General features: G+C 34.0%; 1 protein-coding gene across 3 annotated transcripts in view; it reads left to right on the forward strand.

The window, feature by feature from the left end:
* LOC118734304 (small conductance calcium-activated potassium channel protein) overlaps nt 1–20,474 on the forward strand; it is a 184,141-nt gene that overhangs the window by 35,011 nt on the left and 128,656 nt on the right. For 2 of the 3 annotated variants that reach the window (XM_036464025.1, XM_036464026.1), the window contains exon 2: nt 18,669–18,985. The exons of the other annotated variant lie outside the window; for it this stretch is intronic. In XM_036464025.1, the coding sequence (XP_036319918.1) occupies nt 18,675–18,985 (311 nt within the window). In that variant the 5' untranslated portion in view covers nt 18,669–18,674. The remainder of the gene's footprint in view (nt 1–18,668; nt 18,986–20,474) is intronic. 3 annotated transcript variants of the gene reach the window in all.

A 20,474-nucleotide genomic window follows, 5' to 3' on the forward strand; every position in this document is an offset into this window, starting at 1 on the left:
CCGATGTAATATTCGAACCACTCAAGATGCTGTACGGAAAACATGAGAAGACCCCTGGAAAAAACGCCAACGCGAAGATACAGACCCACGCCGCAGAAACCAAGAAATTAAAAATAACGGATTTCTATCTGCCGGCACATACAAGCAACCTAAAACCACCTACTTGCTAAATAACGGAACATAAACTGACGCAATCACGAAAACCAAGAAATTAAAAATAACGGATTTCTTCTTGCCGGTGAATACAAGCACCCAAAAGGCACCTACCTGCGAGATAATGAAACAAAAGCTGACGCACTTTGATGGGTATGCATGACCTAATGACAGTTAAAACAGATAGTAACACGAATACATAAAAGCAGAAGAAAACACGAACTATTCAGAACGAACAATTACACTGAAGATGGCCGAAACCGGTTTGTCTCCAAACCAAATTTGACAAGGGATGACGGAAAATCGTTCCACAATACATCGTAAAACATATACTCTAGTGCAGAGCTAGAGAGTGGAGGAAAAGAACAAACGGTCTTTTGTATCCCCTCTAGTTTAAATTACAACAATGGAAAATTTTAAGTATACTGCCATTTAAGAAACATTTTTTGATGGCTCTACATGGATAAATGTATAACGAGAAAAAAAGGAGAGGTAAGCTTTATAAAACAACGTCCATGTAAAAATATCAATAAAAAATCGAATTAAAAAGCTCAAATTGTTATGGAACTTTGTCGAATTTTCTGAAATTTTGTGCAAAGATTGAGGTTTGGACTTATGGTTTTTGTTAGTAACGAGCTATTCTTTCATAAAAAAAGAACAAGTAATTTTTAAACAAAAAACACAAGCGACTTCAATTCTCATATAAAAATTGATCCTCAATTTGTTCCAAACCAAATTAGTATGGGACCACCATTGAGGTACCACCTTTCCGATAAAAAAATTATCGAAATCGGTTCAAGTAGTCCAAAGTTATGCGGTAACATATATACATAAAAAAAATATTCGCACGAATTGATAAACTCCTCCTTTTTTGAAGTCGGTCAAAACTTGCAAAATGTCGCGTCCCTGTTTATATTTTCGCCAGTGTATATACGTATACATATGTGAACTGTGCTACAAAGTTTGCGATGACACGAGGCAATATTCATTTTAAGTTTAAGTTGTTATAAAAAGGACTTTATAACTTGAAAAATTACAGCCGTGAAGCCAATATCGAATTTTGGGTTTCTTTTTAGGTATTTTTAAATGAAGATTTTTTGGGATCAAAAACATTTTTTTAGCATTAAAATCTTATTTTGAAGATTGTTTTGAAAAAATTAAGATTTTTAGGGGACTTTCTCTGGCAACACTGTACGTGCGACGATTACGCGTGCTTCTTTCTCTCTCTATCAACAGTAAATTTTATATGTTGCTACGTCAAACAGACACATTTTTTTTTGTATAACGCTTACATCACGGCCGGGAACGCGATAAACGTAGCGATGTACGGGATGCGCCGTAAAACTATTTCCACACCACCGCTAAGCTAGAGTTTTTCGGCGCGATTTTTAACGTGGTTTCCCCACGTTGGCCTAATCCATGGGCAACGTGTTTCTTAATCAAAGCAGGTGAAGGTGTGGAAATGAGTTTTACGGCGCATCCCGTACATCGCTATGTTAATCGCGTTCCCGGCCGTGATTTAAGCGTCGTACAAAAAAATGTAGGTATAAAAGTTGTGAAGAATAAAATTCTTTACAACTTTGGAATTTCAATATGCTATCTATTTTAAACAGAAATTTCCAAAAAATGGCGAAAACCGTGACAATGTAAAATTTGATCGCAGTTTTTTACAATAAAAAATGCTATTTTAAGAAAACCTTCTATATAACAAATGTCAGAAATTAAATTCTCTATATACTTGAATTAAACAATTTTTTACGAAAAATGCAAAATAAGCTTGCAAATCGCAAAAACCCAAAAAACATAAAATCCAAGAACCGAAACAAAACATGATACACAAAACAAAAGGAATCATTCCTTTGGTGCCCAGCAAATTAATGTTGCCTATGTAGTTAGCAGAATGGTCCAACTGCTTCAGTAGATTTCTGAGCATTGTGTGTGTGTGTATTAACGTCTTTGCAAAATTCCACGTCCTCTGATATGCACAGTAGGGGTATAATAACAAACGTATCGGTATCGTTTAGTTTCGCTCATAAGTTCTGAACACATTGAAAACGACGAGCTACGTGCCACAGCTTCTAATTTGTTATCTTCATTATCTAAACGCTTTGTCGATGACGACATGATTTTTTCGAACGTGTGACATAAAAGAAGAGGAAGAACCTTATCTGTCGCTGGAAAAATAGAAATAGATCTAATCTGGCCACAACCACAGTGGCACAGTGGTTCGGATAGCAAATCTAGCTGGACGAAACTTCTTAAACAAATACTCGTTGATGGATTTTTACACCACTTCTTACCTAGGGGACTTTTGGGTCGCTGATTACGAATCTGAAGTCACTTATCAAAAATTCAAAATGGCGGATCCAATATGGCGGACGAAAATAAAAAAAAATCGGTAGATTTCTATTAAACTGGGTATCTGGGGGTTTTCTGGGTCGCTGATTACATATCTAAAGTCATTTGCCAAAAATTCAAAATGGCGGATCCAATATGGCGGACGAAAATTTAAAAAAATTGGTAGATTTCTATGTAACTGGGTATCTGGGGGTTTTCTGGGTTGCTGATTACGAATCTAAAGTCATTTACTTAATTTATTTTATTTACTTCGGAACGAGCATTTTCATCAGATATTTCTTTAAATTTGCTAATCACACAATCACGGACACGTTATTGTCTTTTAGAAGTTTCAGCAACACTTCTCCAAATGTCAAACAACTCACTTTTTAAGATTTTATTTACCACGACTAAAATATAAGATCACAGCAAGAAACAAATAAATTTCAGAAAAAATTTTATAACAGCGCTTAAAGATTTGCATGCCTGTTGTATAATTTTTTAATTTCAGAAAGCAGAAAATTCGCGAGTTACTATTTTTTTTAACTCTTACATAACCAAAGTTTTTATAACTCCAAGTATTTTTCTGTTTTAACACACAACCCCTACCCCCTTCCGCCCCTCTCCCCGGTGGATCCGCCACTGATCTTATATTTATATTCAGATACATTTACTTACTCTTACATAAACAAAGTTTTTATAACTCCAAGTATTTTTCTGTTTTAACACACAACCCCTACCCCCTTCCCCCCTCTCCCCCGTGGATCCGCCACTGATCTTATATTTATATTCAGATACATTCCTGTTAATAATTACTATTGAATTTTGAGATTTGACATACCGTCACTAAAATGTAAATATCTAAGCCAATTGGTTAGACTTGGTTATCGAACTTACCCTTTGCATTTGCGAAGGTGTAAAGAATAATATGTAAGTGGTTTTATAACGGCCTTCGGCGGCCTTTACTTTTCCTATTCTTTAATTTATTTTTTTAATTAATCAAAACGTCGATTTTTCAGAATAAATTTGCTTATACCAATGTGGACATAAATTGCGTTATGACCTCTGAATCTGTAGCGGAATAAGTGTAATTTTTTGTTTATAAAGTCAATTTGCAATTATGCAAATATCTGTGAGTGCAATTAGCAATCTTTTAAGTTAAATTTCAGCTTTTAAAATAGAGTTCTCAAATAGGCGGCGTTGACTTACATTTTTTTGTTTGTTTTCATATGTTAATGCTTTAATAAATGCAATTTCTATTTGAATGTATTGTCAGGAATGTATACCAAGTACCTTTAAGTATTTTAAAAACAAAAAAATTTTGACTTTCGTCCAGCTAGATCTGCTATCCGAACCACTGTGAGTCGTAGCGTAGCCCAGTCGTCGCCAAAATAATTATCTACATAAAAGTATGTTCACATATAAATATTTTCTCAATCAAAGATCGTTTTTCCCCCGTTACGCAGGCAAATCTCAGATAATTAGCCGTCAAATTTGTTGTGCTTGTTATTCCCACATTTCAAGGAAAATGTATATTTCTTCTCCGTGCCGCCGTGATCACTTTTTTCTGCTATATTAAGCACTTTAAATATATTTTAACTTAGTATTTTATTAAAAATACCTTTACAAACATCTTTTCCTTGCTAGCGTCCATTTTTGTTTACTTTTACATTTGGCATTTCTCCTCTTCTTCGCAAATATAATCGATAAAACTAGGTTGGACACCGAAAAGTTATCGGTTAAATCTGAGATTATTTTATAATTACAGATTAACAAGGGACGGGGCTAATCTCTTTTTCTAATTACAGATTATGGAGTTAAGCTCGAAAATGAGGATAATCTACTTATATGTAAACCTTGTATAAGAGTACGTGTTCAAATAATTTGATAGCTGTGGTCCGTGGCTCGTCGTTTTCATTGTGTTCGGGCTAATAGAAGGTAACGCAACACAACCGATTCAAATCCCTCGGAAACATTTTGCGAGCGGTAGCTTTACTCTGCTAGCGTTCGCGATAGCTAACGCAAACAAAACAATTGAATGTAGAGAAGTAGGGAAACAAACGAAACATAAAGCTAGAGCTCACAACACAAAACGAAACGATTCGTTTAGTGATCCCCTAGTATACATACATACATATGTTTGTACGTACCATAGGGTGGTCCAAAAACAGTAAAGTCGGAATTGTAATGGCTCTCACCCGCTAGGATTGTTCTATATCGAAAAAAAGTATACCCCTATTTTTTTTATCAAAATACAGCATGGCGACGAATAACTGTTACCCAGGTTTTTGAGGGTCCATTATAAATTTTTGGAAAAAAGTACTTTATGGTTAATTTTTCATAGATTTTACTTTAGTTGTATTAATTAGTTTTTAAATTTTAATCCTTATTTACATTTGCCAGCAGTGTATTTTTTTTCATATAAAATACACGGAAAACTTTGAGCGCTTTGATCGACCTCTAAATATTTTTTGATTTCAAAATAAAAAATAGGGGTATATTTTTTTCGGTATAGAACAATCCTAGGGGTGAGAGCATAAAAATTCCCACTTAACTTTTGCACATGCATTTTTGGACCACCCTAATGTACATACTGTGCATCAGCGTTGCCATTTTAGCCGTTTTCCGGCTAGATTTAGCCGGTTTTGATAGCAACTAGCCGGAGAAAATTCGATCTAGCCGGCAGCCAATTTGTTAGCCGGTTTGTAAAACAAAGTTAGCCGTTTTTAGCCGATTTTACTATTTGCCTAATTTTCAGGTGCAAAAAGTAAACAAGTTGTTCGAAAGCAATAATGCAGACCCAATGAAGATTTTTAATGAACTCAATGTTTTACTTTCGCATCTATGCTCCCTAGTGGTTATTAGCGCGGACTCATTTGATCCTATATGCTCCCCGTTGGAACCATACCTTGCTCCATTTCCTCAGTTTTATCACAGTTTTGAAGAGTATTTAAAAACAAAAGTAAGCACAAACGCTTTTGACCACGAAGCCGAGAAAATAATTCGAGAAAATGGTCGCTATTTTATTATCACTTTAATAAAGGAATTACGCCAACGCCTCCCTACAAATATTGCCACACTAAAAAAATGACTTTTTTCGGTTGGAAATGCATTAAGAGTAATTAAACCAAAAGTATTTGTTCAACTGCAGCAACAAAAACACAAATATAATGCCGACGAAATAACATCCATAGAGATGCAGTGGCAACGGTTAACGTTACATACCTGGAGTAATTTAGACTCAACTGTAAAATTTTGGGCCGAAGTTTATCAATTTCGAAATGCCCTAGGAGAAAACCATTTTGCTGACCTTTGCAACCTAGTTTTTAGTTTTCTTGTTTTGCCTATAAGTAATGCAGAAGTAGAGCGAATATTTAGTTCAATGAATATAATAAAAACTAAGCAAAGAAATCCAATGTGCGTTAAAACGTTAAACGCTATTTTATATATAAGATACGGTTTAAAACGTGAAGAAAAATGCTGCCATAATTTTACTGTAGATGACGATCTCTTAAAATTAATGAATTCAGGTGATATATACAATAGTGATTCATTTGATGATGAGGAATATACACTCGATATAAATTAATGGTGTTAACTAGTCTTTCGTTTCTTGCGATTTATTTAAATAAAGCAAAATTTTCACTAAAACATTTTAGCCGTTTTTTGCCAGAGTCTATGTGAAATTTCACTAAAACATTTTAGCCGTTTTTAGCCGCTTTTTTTTGCCAATCTAGCCGGTCGGCCCAAAAAGTTCTGGCAACACTGCTGTGCATATCAGAGGACGTGGCATTTTTCAAAGACGTAAGTACACACATACACAATGCTCAGAAATCTACTGAAGCAGTTGGACCACTCTGCTAACTACATAGGCAACATTAATTAGCTGAGCACTATAGGGATGATCTATATATTATTCTGAAACAATCTCTATATATTATTCTGAAACAAGGTGCTTATTTCCAGCGATCTACAAGTCGTACAGAGACAAATTATACATCAAATTAAAGTGCTCGATCTGAAACTTTGCACAAACTTTTCAGATCTAAGATTAATTGAACCATTTCCGAAATATTTACGTCGAAAGATTTTAAAATTTTTACATTGAGCAAAGCATTGATATGTTCATTTCGATAGGCAGCGTCTCAGTGGGACATAAGAGAATGAAAAACTGTTCCATTTATCCGCTTTCGTCCCTGTTTTTGTTTCATATCGAGCAAAGCATTGCTATGTTCGAGAGAACGTGATACGGTGGAAGACAAGGCATATTTAACAAGGTGGTGTTAGCCCAAGAATGAGAGAATACAAGGTTGCGCCAATCGAGCTGAGAGCAACTGGCCGTGAGGTCAAAGTATACCAGAATGAGAGAGCAAGACGAACTCGACAAGAAAAAGAAGCAGCATCGAACAAAAGGCAGTATTGCCAAGTTTTGAATTTGAAAAAGCACCAAATTTTTATTGGTGTATTTTATGGACTTTATATGAATACATAATTTTATTGTAAGGATGCCGATTCAAATTAATAAAAATCAATGTTTCTTGCACAACGGTCGATTTCTTCTGGCATGATTGAAGGTGCTGCACATATATCGTTGTCGCTTATGATTGTCACCGTGCCATGATTTTGTTTAAATTTTTGTAAAATTGCTTAGCACACTTACGATTGCTATACATTTTGCTTCCATTTTTTTAAGATTTTCTAATTTGAAGTCTTCAAACTAAAAACAAAAGCACCAAGCACAAAACTCAAAAATTTTCGCGTTTTGAATACCCACTAAATTTGGTGCGAAAAGTATCAAGTTGGCAACAGTGAATGACGTCAGCGATTGGGTGGATGCTGTCAAATCGACGAAGAGAGGGTTAGCGGTCCGCGAATGGCGCGACCTTTATTTTCTGGATCGTGGTGTTAGCCGTATATAAGCAAAAAATTACAATAACAAATTATACGCAGATATCCATACTGTCATTGGCAGAGGTGGGCACTACCACAAACAAGCGTTATCTAAAAGTGAGAATGCGTTAGTGTGCCTAATTCATTTTGCATTTTGTCGCGTTCTCATCGTTACGCTCTTGCTTGTATACGTACACACGATGATTACGCTCTTTGAGCGTGTGCTCGTTCTCTGCCCATGCCTGGTCATTGGTATGAGTTAGGGATGTTGCGGATGTGGAATTTTAGACATCCGCGGATGCGAATGCGGATGCGAATATCTTACAGCTAGCATCCGCGGATGCGAATGCGAATGTCAAGTATTTTTAAAAAACAATTAGAATCTAGCATAATGACGAGATCGTTGTTTAAACAGCGCTTACAAGCCAAACCAGATAAATATGTCATGTTGTTTCAGAATTTGGAGAACCTGTAACTTTAGAGCACTTTTCGATTTTAGTTTTTGTAATTCATTTTTAATACTTTCTTCTGCGACTGCTTTGTGCTTATAGCGAGCTAAATAGATGGATATGGAAAATAGATTATTGGGCGCGTTTCTAAGACGTAGCTGTTGCTGAACTGTTGAGTGTTTGTTTCAGAAACGCACAGTTGAGTAGCTCCGCTCAGCTCAACGGTTGGCAACTTTACGCCATTTTTTCCATCATAAAATTATTTCGCTACATGAAGTCAGCAATTTAAATAAGCCAAAAATTATGTTTCCCTTCCGTCAGTTTTCATAGAAAATTCAAAAAATAATAATAATTTGTCTGTAAATTTCTGGCGAAACTGGCTGTTAATAAAATAAAATACACGTACAAATACATATATTAAAAATCAAATAAGAAAAACTAAATTATAAATCCTGCGCTATCCATATTTTTGGCTTAATATTTATTTTTTATTTTTGTGCTGTTTTATTTAATTTTGCTTGTTTACAAATGTTTTGGCAGTTTATGTATCATACCGTTTCTAAAGGTATTGGCCCAATGCAGGCTTGCTTTGCTTGCCTCGCTTTGAGAACTGTCAAAAGTTATTTGAAATATACTAAAATGTATGAAGGCTTGCCAAATTGCAGCTTTGCGTCACTTGCTTTAAGCGCCTTAAAGTTTCAAATAGGCAAATGTTTTATTTGAAAGCGTTTCGTAGGCTTTTGACAAAGAGGTATGTTCCCGTTCTAAATCAATTCGAACAAACTGCTGCACACTTTTATGTACAAAAACTTTCTTACATAATTAAACAAAATATATATATTATAAGTTATTCAAAGTTTAATAAAAATGATTATATGTTTCCATATTTTTATTTCACATATCGCTGGCTGAAAAGTTGCCAAGTCCATTTTTACAAACTTTACAGGAACTTTGAATACAACATTTTGCGTGTTTAAAGAAAAGCAAAACTCCATACGAACCAAAAGGATTCGATCTTTATTAAAAGATTTCGTATTATTTTTGACTTTTTGGATTTTCGGGGCCTCTTCTGGACTTAGAAAATTTGCCTTTCATTGAATATAAATGAGAAAAAATAAAACAAGTACATTAATCATTAATTTCTCTTGCTAGCTAGCGATATTTATGATGTCAAACTACTGGTCAGTCGTCTCTTGAAAAATTGGATTTTTTTTTTTGTTTTTAATAATGTTATATATGTATAATTATTATCATTCCTTTGAAATGCATTCAAATTCGCATCAATTTAAAAATAAATCTGAAAAGATTGTTTGTATTTTTTTTAGTTTTCTGGAATTTTGTGGGAAAATTATCCTTAGTGTAAGGGAACAGACCATAATTTTTTAACTACACAGCTGGTAGCTTTGACAGCGTTCCAAGCCGTCATTTGGCCAAACGAGTTTTTGAAGTAAATCAAAGCAAATTAAAGTAAGTAAGGCGTGCAAAGCAAGCCTGCATTGGGCCAGCGCCTTAAGACGTAACTGTTGAACTCAGCAGTTGACAGCATTTCAGCAACAGTTGAGGTAAACAGTTGCGTCTTAGAAACGCGCCCATTATTTTTGAACAAAATTCTGTTTTCAAAGTCGTGGCTGCCAGCCGAATCGGATCAGAATATTGTTATTTTTTTTTAAGCACCCCGTTTTCTTATTAGCATTTGAATAACAGATAGTTTCGTAATTATTATCTAATTAAAGCTCAGACCTATAACTTTTTAATTCTTTGAGCATTGATTCTCTTTATAGCTAGACGTTGGTCATTTCTATTGGAAATCCCTATTGAAGGAGCTTACTAATTGACTTTAAATAGCAAAGAAGGGTCAGTTTTACCACAGAAGTTTTTAGCCAAGGATCCAATGTATATCCCTATGAAAAAAATATTATCCAACAAGTAAAAAAACTACTGTTTTTAAAATTTTTGCTAAAAATAAATTCCCCAAAGAGCCCCATTTGAAATTATTCAAACGAATAAATGTAATAGTGGGCATACGCGGTACGTCTGACTCGCGAATCATTTGTGTACGTGTTGGCCTTCGACTACACACAGTTGAATCATTCAGAGTCATGCCGGGAGTCATGTTAGTGTAACTAACACATATTTATTTTCACAAACACATCCAAACCGACTCACGAGTCAGACGCACCGTGTATGCCGCCTATAACATCGAAAGCAAATCACGAAAATTTTGTTAAGAATTACAGTGTACACTTTCTTCTTTTGTGTCTAGTAGTTTTTTTTTAAGATTGGTCCAAAAAAATCATAATAAAGAAAAAAACCAAAGCAGGTATTTAAAGCACAGAAAAAAAATATTATTAAAAGGACTATGTTCTCTTTGACGTACGTCAAAGGTCAAGTAGAAGTGAGAACTTTTATGGCTGCCCATTGATAGCTCGGTTATATAGCTTAAGAAATAATATTTTAAAGACATTTTTATCAAAGTTGATAAATATGACATTTGACCAGTTTTGTTACACAAATACTCCTACGACCACAGGCAAAAATATTGGCTACAATATGTAATTTTTTTGCCATATATACGTTTTATCGGTCCACTTGCAAAATATTCGCATTCGCAAAAGCTCCGCATTGATTATCGCGAATGCGAATGTTAAAATTAATGCGGAAGCTCCGCAGTTGCGAATGCGAATATTCGCAACAACCCTGGTATGAGTTACAAAAAACACATCATTTTGACGTAAATAATGCCCTCCACGGCGAAAAACTCAGCTGTCGCCCCAACACCACCTTGATAAATGCACCTTGGTGGAAGAGCTGCAAAACAAAAATAGTGCTTTTGCTCTGTACCAGGGGCGCACACAGGAATATATTTTGAGAGGGGTTTATACTTCTGAAAATTCGCTTCAGATAATAGGCTCTTTAAAATACATTTATGCAAGTTTTATGTACAGTATGTAATAAATAAATAAACCTTTTAAAGTTTCATAAATTGTACTATATTTACTTAAAATTAACAAAGAACTCAAACATTTTAAACCGACTTATGTATGCTACCGCGTCACTTTGGACCACGTGAACCGATTTCAATTTCTGTTTTTTTTTTTTATCGGAAGGATGGTACCAGTGTTGCCACTTTGGTAAACTATTACCAAAATTGGTAGAAAAAATTTGGGTTGGTAAAAAGGTTAATTTTTTCTCATTTTGGTAGATTTTTGTTGAAGTATTTTGTTTGAAAAACAAATAAAAATTTAGTTCCCGTTTTGTTTGTCTTAAAGCATAAACAGACGGCAGCGTTGATCCGGATCAACTCGGGAATTAACTGCAGTTTATCCGGATTAAGTCCGAGTTAATCCGGATCAACACTGCCGACTGTTTAAGCTTTAAGTTAGCTTTATGTATATTATAAATTGTTTTCCAAAAGTAAAGTCTACATTATTGCATTAATTTTCTAACGGTTTAATGCACTCTTTTTATATACATACATCTACTTTTCCTTCTTATTTGGCGCTGCAACCGACTAACCGATTTTGGCCGAGTTCAACAAAGCACGCCAGTTGTCTCTTTTCTGCCAAGTGAAGCCAAGTCCCTCACCACCTGGTTTTTCCATCGCAGTGGGGGCCTCCAGCCATGGCCAAGCCAGCGGAGCCGCTGTATTTTAGCATACATACATATCGCTAAAAGGTGAATAAATCGTGCTCTATTCAAAACTCATTTTACTGGAATCCTGAGCAGCTTTTGATTCCCTAAATATTTTAAATGATTATTTAAATAGAAAGAAAAACTGGACAGGCATGCAAATATATACCATGATTGTTCACAAAAAATAAATAAATATTTAAAAATCAACGCCAGTTTTTATAAATGGCAATTATTAAATGAAAAAAAAAAAAAAACACAAAAGACCGGCGACGATAAAACTGCATACCCAAAATTGTTGTAAAAATTCAGAATAAAAAGTCCGAAATTTAGAGGATTTTTTTTAAATTTTTATAAATGTTGAATATAGCTTAAATCCTTGACTTTTATTGGTTTGGTTAATAATACAATACTCTTATACGAAAGAAAGAAAAAAATTTTACATGAAGAACATTGTTAATATTAGAAAAAAACCAATGAGTCAATGTATTTGTCTATAATAACTGCAGTTGAAGTTTTTTCAAATGATGATGCTTCGTTGTTGCCTTAAGTTTCATCACTTTCTCTTTCGGTTGAAAAAAAAACCGAGAAGATGCCATTAATCTCAAATACAATATCATTAGTTAAATACAAAGTTCGTTAATAAATAATTTTAATTTTTATAGAAATAACTAAAAAAATGGAACAAAACTATAACTTTTGTTAAAATAACTAAAAAAAAAGTTATTGGTAGATTTTTTTCAAGTGGATGGTAAATATTTATTTTCGGAAGTGGCAACCCTGGATGGTACCTCAACGGTCGTCCCGTAATTTCGTTTAGATCTGATCATTGGATAATGAAAAAATTAACGGTATTCCTAAATTTTTTTTGCTTAAAAATTACTTGTTTAATAAAATTTTCTATAAAAATAAGATGCGCTCAACTTTCAAAAGTAATAAAAAAAATTTTAAAAAGAAATTTAATGATCATTTTCCTCGATTTCTGGTCACTACGCTAGATTTTCGTAACCAAAATTCTCTAAATGAAAAGCAGTGGACCTAAAAGTATACTGAATCGAAAAGTAATAACTGTAATGTGTAATCAACAAAATCTGGCAGCATGAGGGGTATGTAACTAAATGTTGCTTTTGGAGATTTTTGGCGATCAAAATCAGCTATAGCAAATGCTGGAATCCCGCTGCTCGTTTTCGATGGAGATGGTGATTTTTAAACTTTTAATAGCTCTCAAGAAAAGCGAAAACTTCATATAAAATGACGCACAAGAAACTTCTTAAATCCTTTGTCAAAATTTCTTAAATCTGTTTGCAGCTCTCAAGAAAAAAATGTTCGCATATTTGTTTTTTCAAGAAAATTTACAGCAAAAGGAGATTTATTTTTCAAGCAAAAAATAATAAAAAACAAGTAAATTTTAGCAAAAAAAAACCGACTTCAACTCTCATATATGTATCTCATGATAAACTGATCGGATCTTAACCAGATTAGTATCGGACCACCTCTGAGATACTACCTTTCCGATGCAAAAATAATTATCGAAATCGGTTGACGTGGTCCAAAGTTATGCGGTAACATACATAAAAAAAAATAAATAAAAATAAAAAAATATTCCGACGAACTGATAACCTCCTCCTTTTTTGGAAGTCGGTTAAAAATACTTCTTGTGACTTTTCTTGAGAGCTGGGTTCTAAGCTTTAACATACAGTTTGCATTTAAGGTTATTAGCTTTAGGGGGGGTTTGAACCCCAAAACCCACCCCTTGTGTGCGCTATTGCTCTGTACACATGGCCATATATAAATCATAGATGGTTTATTTCGATGTTTTTTTTTCTGAGGCAAATATGTTTCTATTTGTATTATAAATCTATATACATATCTATATATAATCGTAGAGAGACAATTTACATTCAAATTAAGGTACTCGATTTGAACTTTGCACAAGCATTTCAGATTTAAGAATCATTCGATGTACATATTTGCACGGAAGGATTTTAAATATTTTACATTGGGCACGTTCAGAAGGCGCAACAGCTCAGTGACTTGATACTAAAAGTTGGAGCAGTTGTGATGTAAATCCCCAACCTAAAAATTTATTTATGCATATATGAAGGGTGAGTTAATGGTCTCGCCTAATAGTTAAAGAACTGCAATATAATTTTTTGGGTGCCGCAATACCAACATAAATATATATATAGGGTTAGTTAGTGGACTTCAAACATGTGATTCACAAGGGAAACGAATTTTACTACCCCATAAAATTAAAAGTCCAGCGAATCAACACTTCCATTAGTGTTTAAACGTCGCCAATTCAAAATTATTTTAGCGTCTGCAACAAAAATAAATAGGTCACAAAGTCAGACCCCGCATCGCCAGCTTTGTATACGCATTGAGTAGAGTATGATCTTGCCAAAATACCAAAGTTAAAGTTAACTACCAAAAGCAATGTATGTGGTTTTTAGAATAAATACCACATTATTACTAGTTCCTTTTGTTTTGTGTATCGTGTTTTGTTTCGGTTTTGCTCAGGATGAGTACCTTTACCACAATCGAAACCATGCAAGTGAGCAAAAGAACAAACGATTCGTTTGGTTTGTGCTCGGCTGCCGTTGAAACATATCGTGTATTGTTAGCGCTCGGGAACGTTATAAGAAAAGGAACACATACTTTTCGTTCTTGTTGTGGCAATGGGTAGCAGGGAAGCCAACTCGTCGGGAATTCCCCGATTTGCAGGAATTAAAATTTTGGAATATAATTAAACACAGGGTGTCCCTGCGGTATTCCAGAAAAACAATTTTTTTAAACAAAATTTCAAAAAATGCCAAATTTTAATGGAATGAATAAAAAATATATGTAAAAATACGTTATTTTATTAAATAGTACGGACTTTTATTAACTACATGCAGAGAGTTGCCACCTGTTTAAAAAATCAAATTCCACTTGAATTAAAGGAATTAGGTAATTTAAATAGATAGGTATCACCATAAGGGAGTCACACGAAAGAGGTTTAAGAAGGTTTTAGCTTAAAAATATTACGAATAGGGTTGCCACCTGTTGTAAAGTCGAATTTAGTTAAACTAAAATAATAATTACGTTAAACCATAGGATCACGCCATCGTATTTGTTATTTTATTACAAATACATACGTTGTCAATCAGCGATTTGTTCTGATAACATTCCTTTTAAATTACTGGACTCTTAAATTAACTCGGGAATGTTTTTACGCTTCACTTATTTTTTTCGAAATATGTAAAATTTTTCAATTTTTCTGATACTCATATTGATACACATATTTCAGTTACCTTGTTCCCTTAATTAAAGTGAATTTGATTTTTTAAACATGTGGCAACCCTTCTTCGTGTCGTTTAGAAGTAAAGTATTTTCAAACCTAATTCAATTGATACCCATATTGTAATATCTAATTCATTTGACTTATTAAATAATTTTAATAAAATTTGTAACAGGTGGCAACCCTTTTCAAAAATAAAAAACTTTATTGCTCATCTACAGGCCAAGCCCTGTCATTTTACACCTCACTTTTGAAAATAGAACGAACTCTATGTACATACCTATGTAAAAGCCACAAGAACCCAAATTTTCAATTTCAAACTGCATTTACAGTGAATGTATGAAAGTTATCCAAAAACAAATTGCATTTTTGAATTTAGCATCCTCAATTTTAATAAGAAGCGAATTTTCATTTAAATCCGTCCATAATTCTATTTTTGCCCACATTTTATATGTGCGACTCACGACGCGGCAATTCAGCCGCATATGTGAGACACCAACTTTCAAATACAAATATCAACTGAACGATATAACGCAGTAGGTAACAGCTAACTGTGAACCATGCTGCATCTCAAAACTTACACAAGTCACTAAGTGGCAGTGGTCGGCTACTACAATTAGTATTTGAAAACCACAAATTAAAATTTTTGCGGCTAATTTGCCGCGGCGCGCCCTCCGAAGGGTTAACCCAGTTTTTGTATTTTTTTGATTATGACGCTATTGAAGTACATAAATTAATGGTATGTATGTGTATATTTATTTCACATATCAATTAGCTGCAAATAGCTCCAACTTTCTAAAATATTAAGATGTTGACGCAATGGAATAAATTTTTTTAATGTGTACGCATTTTCCAAATTTAACTTGATTTTTTTACGAATTAAATTATTAAAATGAATGCATTTTTCAAAAACGGCATCAATCGGGCATAGTACTCGTATGTACTTCACCAATCTTCATTGTTTGCGAAGTGAATGTTTTTCTCAGTAAAGTACTCTCATTAAAATCGATTAATATTTCGCTTTTTCCAAAGCTTTATATTAAAATTGGGCATGCGGGTCAAACTACACCCTTTTTCAGATTGCGGTGTCTCAAAGTAAAGCAAATGAGAATCATGTCACATTTAGTATATGCGCCCACAGGAGGGTAGGTGTTGCAGTACGCCAAACTATCATCTTTCCTAAGTGAGTTAACTATTTTTGGCCACAATTTATATTTAAACCGCACACTGTGCGCCGTAACCAATGTGGCCTGTTTTATCTAATATTTGTAGCATTATATCGTAATCATAAATTCTTAGGCCTTGGTATTTTTTATACAGAAATGCTTAAGTTTAGGGGATTCACAAGACTTAACATTTTTTTATGTAACATAAAATCTTTTTATGTTTGAAAGAATAATCGACAATTTCACAACGAAAGAACCCATTAATGAGTTCCTTTAAAGCAGCTATAAACTAGTTTTATTCATCACTTTTTAAAAGCTAACCAGATTCCTTCTGCACTTGGTTCTTCCATTGTGCTCGTGGGCCCGCTTTCTTTCGTTGTCAGGGCCATAGTTCTTGCGTTCTCTCAAAAGCCCAAAGCCAACTCATCTCTGTTCGACATCGTCCAGTTTTTTGCGCTATATAAAAGTAGGGCCATGATGGGATATTTGTAGAGGCTTTTGTTCGTCGAGAAGGGCTCTACTTTTGAATAGGCTACCGAGCCCAAAGTAGCACCTGTTGGCAAGCGTTATTCTTCGCTTGATCTCCAGGCTGACACCAAAATCCTCCAAACAAGAAATTTTCCTTTATTCTTGTCACCCTGAAAAATTAGTTTTTTAGCTACATAAACGTGTATTTAATAACACCAAGTAGTTTGAATATTTTAGAAAGTCCTCCGACTTGTATTAGTTAACTTTAATGCGAAAAATTCAACTTTTACATCCCGAGCAGCCCTACTCTTAGCATTCAGAGGAAATTGACAACCATGCCGATGACTAATTTTCAACAATAACTTGACTGTACTAAAAATAACTTATAACTTATAAATTTTCCGTTATATGTCATTAAGCGAGAATTCAAACAAACCGGAAATAAGAAATTTTTCCTGAAGGTGGAATTTATGTACAGACAAATGCAAGTTTTTGAGAAATTTTTTAATTTCATAGATAGCTCTCAATCCACCAGTTTGATTGAAAAACATTGTAACCATAATAGCAGGAAATGAAAATTTACTGAAATAAATATAACAGGTCAACATTAGTTTAAATTAGCATTATTTTGATAGACCAGGAAACATTTTTTGCATGTATTATTTGTGGGAATCTAATCGTAGTAATAAACATCGAATATGCGGAAATTTTGTCCCGTAGTTGTAGTCAGTATTTTCCCATCCTTAGACACGGAATTGGGACAGGTATCCCATTGAAAATTATGTCAAAAAGCTGCAATTAACTTTAGAGTCGACCTAATTTTTATTTTGTTTCCCAAATCCGTGTCTAAGAATGGGAAAATACTGGCTGCATATTAATAAGTTTGTTAAGGAGCCGAGTTTCTCTTCCATAGATGTACTGTGTAAAATGTCCGCTCCTTTCGGTGGATACATTTGGATACAATTTTCGATTTTTTATGGATACTTTAAAGGCTAAGGCAGTGGCAACACTGGATATAAGTGCCAACAGTGTTCCCCAAAGGGCGAGAACTTTTTTTGTATTGTCAGCAAGTGCTTTTCTTGTCCTCGTTCGGCCGGCGATGTTGATATCATCTGCATGCGCGAGTAGCACCGTAATTTTTCTATATATGCTTTCACTGCGGTTGTAGTTGGAACTCTTATCTCGCTTTCCCGCATCAGATTGAAAAAGTCTAAACCTAATATGCCCTTAGACGGTGCGCAAAGCTCCCTTCCAATTTAAACGGAGCTGAGTACTTTACTTACTGTCCCTCTACATAGCCGTGTTATCAAAAGCGGCTTTAAATTCGAAAAAGATGTATCTGCGTACCAAGGCCCTCTGCCTTAACATCCCATAGAACGCACTTGGTAATGCTGACTGAGATCGCTTTTATATTTACTTTTGATTGCTTTGAAAAAGACACCACCTACTCACCTCCAATTGGTAGAATTAAGAAATCTTTATTAGAAAAACGCTGCATGAAAAGATTTATTTAAAAGCACTCGGAACTAGCGCACGTTATCGGATCGAAAATTTATTTCCAATGAAATAATATATTGCAAAAATGTTATTTGTTTCTGAACCTTAGTCACACAAGCATATCTACATATTTATGCAGATTTAGGCAGTCATACACATATTTGTACATATGTAAGTAGACTATAAGTGCTTTTTTGCTTATAAAGCCTTTTAATATACAAAAATACATACATACGTAGTAAATGCTTTAAGTAGAGTAAACTATTTTTATGATTTCGTAAACTTTCATTTTATAATGAGTATCTTTAAGGCCCGTATGCAGCTCTAAAGAAAACGGTCAAGAAAAAATTGCCATTATTTCGTGTGTGTGTTCAAGGAATTTTGACATCTGAGCCTATTCCTCACTTTTACCTCAAGAAATAATGGAACGAGCATAGATTTCTGTTGCAAACCTGGGTTGCCTTGTGCTCTTTTTTCACAAAAAACTTTAGAAAATCGTAGAAAATTTCTTAAGAACTGCGTACTGCCTTAAGGAAATTTGACTCGAGAAAATGTCTTACCTATTTCTTGTACGTCATTTTATATGGAGTTTTTGCTCTTCTTGAGAGCTGCATACTGGCCTTTAATGTGAATTCCCAACCGGTAGTTTGTTTGTTAGTGCTTTGTCTCAATAAATATAGATATAGTTGCAAATAATAAAAACTTTAATAAAGCTTTTCTCTTTTTATGTCTATTATTTTTCTTACTATTCTTACCTTGTCGTTCGCAATGGAACGTTGATGGCAACTAAATTCACAGTTGTTCATGATAGATAATTGTGCAGACGATTGGCGGATCGCAATGACATGGCAACGAATTAGTCAGATAGGTTTAGAACTTTTTATATGCGCAATTCATCCGATCCCTGGTGAATATTATTTCCAATGGACGACAAAGTTGGCAAATAAAAATAAAACGATGGGCACCGAAATTGTGCCATATGACGTCGCATTATCATTGCCCATGTTTCTTCGGCTGTATCTAATATGTCGAGTTATGCTTCTTCATTCAAAATTATTTACGGATGCATCATCGCGGAGCATAGGAGCCCTCAACAGAATTAATTTTAATACAAGGTAAGATCAACAAAATTATTATTTTCCGTAGTATTTTCATTTTATTCTTACTGAACTTTCTGGTGTTTCCCTATTTCAATAGGACAAAATCGTGCGAGTAAAATTTGATATTAATTAGTCAGCAATTAGATAGGAACGACTAGATATATCGAGGACTAGAAATGCATATTCTGGTAGTGGCTTCGTTAAAAAATTCTGATACTGCGAAATTTAAAAATAAAAATTTAAAAGTATCCTATGAACGTAGATATTTTAAGCGCACAAATATATGTATATTGACATGTTGCAGAATACCCACCAACTTTTAAATCTATCCACATAGATATGCATTAGAGTGTGGCCATTAAATATATGGGATGTTCACAAGTATTTTTTTTTTTTTTGCTCAAACATTTTTCTGAAAACGACCCAATTAATTATCGTTCTGTAACTCTTAAACTAAAAATTTTAGGCGATGGGTGTAAGTAGGTATTTTTTATTTAGAATCAAGTGTGAAATATTTCTTTAATACTTATTTTTGAGGACCGAGTGAGTTTTAATGGTGTTTCAAGTAATAAAAGGTAGAATTCATGGCGAACTCATACAAGGTGGTGTAACCAGATCAGCTGATTTCAAGGCGAAATATGCTGACTGCCAAAATGATGAGATTGTTGTACAATTAATGTGTTCTGATTTTCATTGTGCGTATAATTTGTTAGTGTAGTCTTTTGTTTTTCTGCTGCTGCTATCACCTTATCGTCACTAGACACGAACAAAGGCGCGAGCTCAAAAGTTGACAGCGGAAAAAGACACTTAAAAAAGCTTCAGCGAAGATAGACTCTTAACATAGATGACGGCAGTGCTCCCGTTGTGCGACTAAATTCTCAAGTTGACACTTTTTGGAGATCGATGCCACCGACTTTTTAAAAATAGGCTTATTTTGAAACTTTTCTTAAAAATCACGCGACTTTTGCCCCTTTTCTTTGATATAAAATTCTATATACACATTTTGACTATTTTTTAATAAATTATATTTTTCTTGCGTGCTTAGAAAAGCTTTTAGTATTTACTTTTCAAAGACACTTAAAAATTACACCTCTAGTAAGATTTTGACTAATTTCAATATTTTTATTATGTCAAATATTTTCTGCAAAAATGTCCAGAAGTAGCATGAATTAATGCACCGTTTTTGTAACATAGCGTTTTCCCCAAGTTATTTGTTCTAAACTGCAGGCAACATGCAAATTAAATATTTTTTTTTAGTTTTTGTCTTGATTATTCACTTCACGGATGCTTTTTCAGTACAAACGCGGTCATTTTAATATGCGCGTAATTGAATTGAATATTTACCAATATACAGTACTTTCGTTGACGTTTATATTAAGATCAATTACGTTTCTATTTGATTTTAATATTTTTTCCCCTCAGTGTAGAGGTGATTTTATTTCGACTGTGAATATGCTTTATATGAATGGTATAAACCAGAGATGGGCAAAGTGGCTCCCAGAAG

The sequence above is a fragment of the Rhagoletis pomonella genome, unplaced genomic scaffold, assembly GCF_013731165.1.
Source record: "Rhagoletis pomonella isolate Grant_MI unplaced genomic scaffold, Rhpom_1.0 Rhpom_scaffold_00002, whole genome shotgun sequence".
NCBI classification, from domain to species: domain Eukaryota; kingdom Metazoa; phylum Arthropoda; class Insecta; order Diptera; family Tephritidae; genus Rhagoletis; species Rhagoletis pomonella.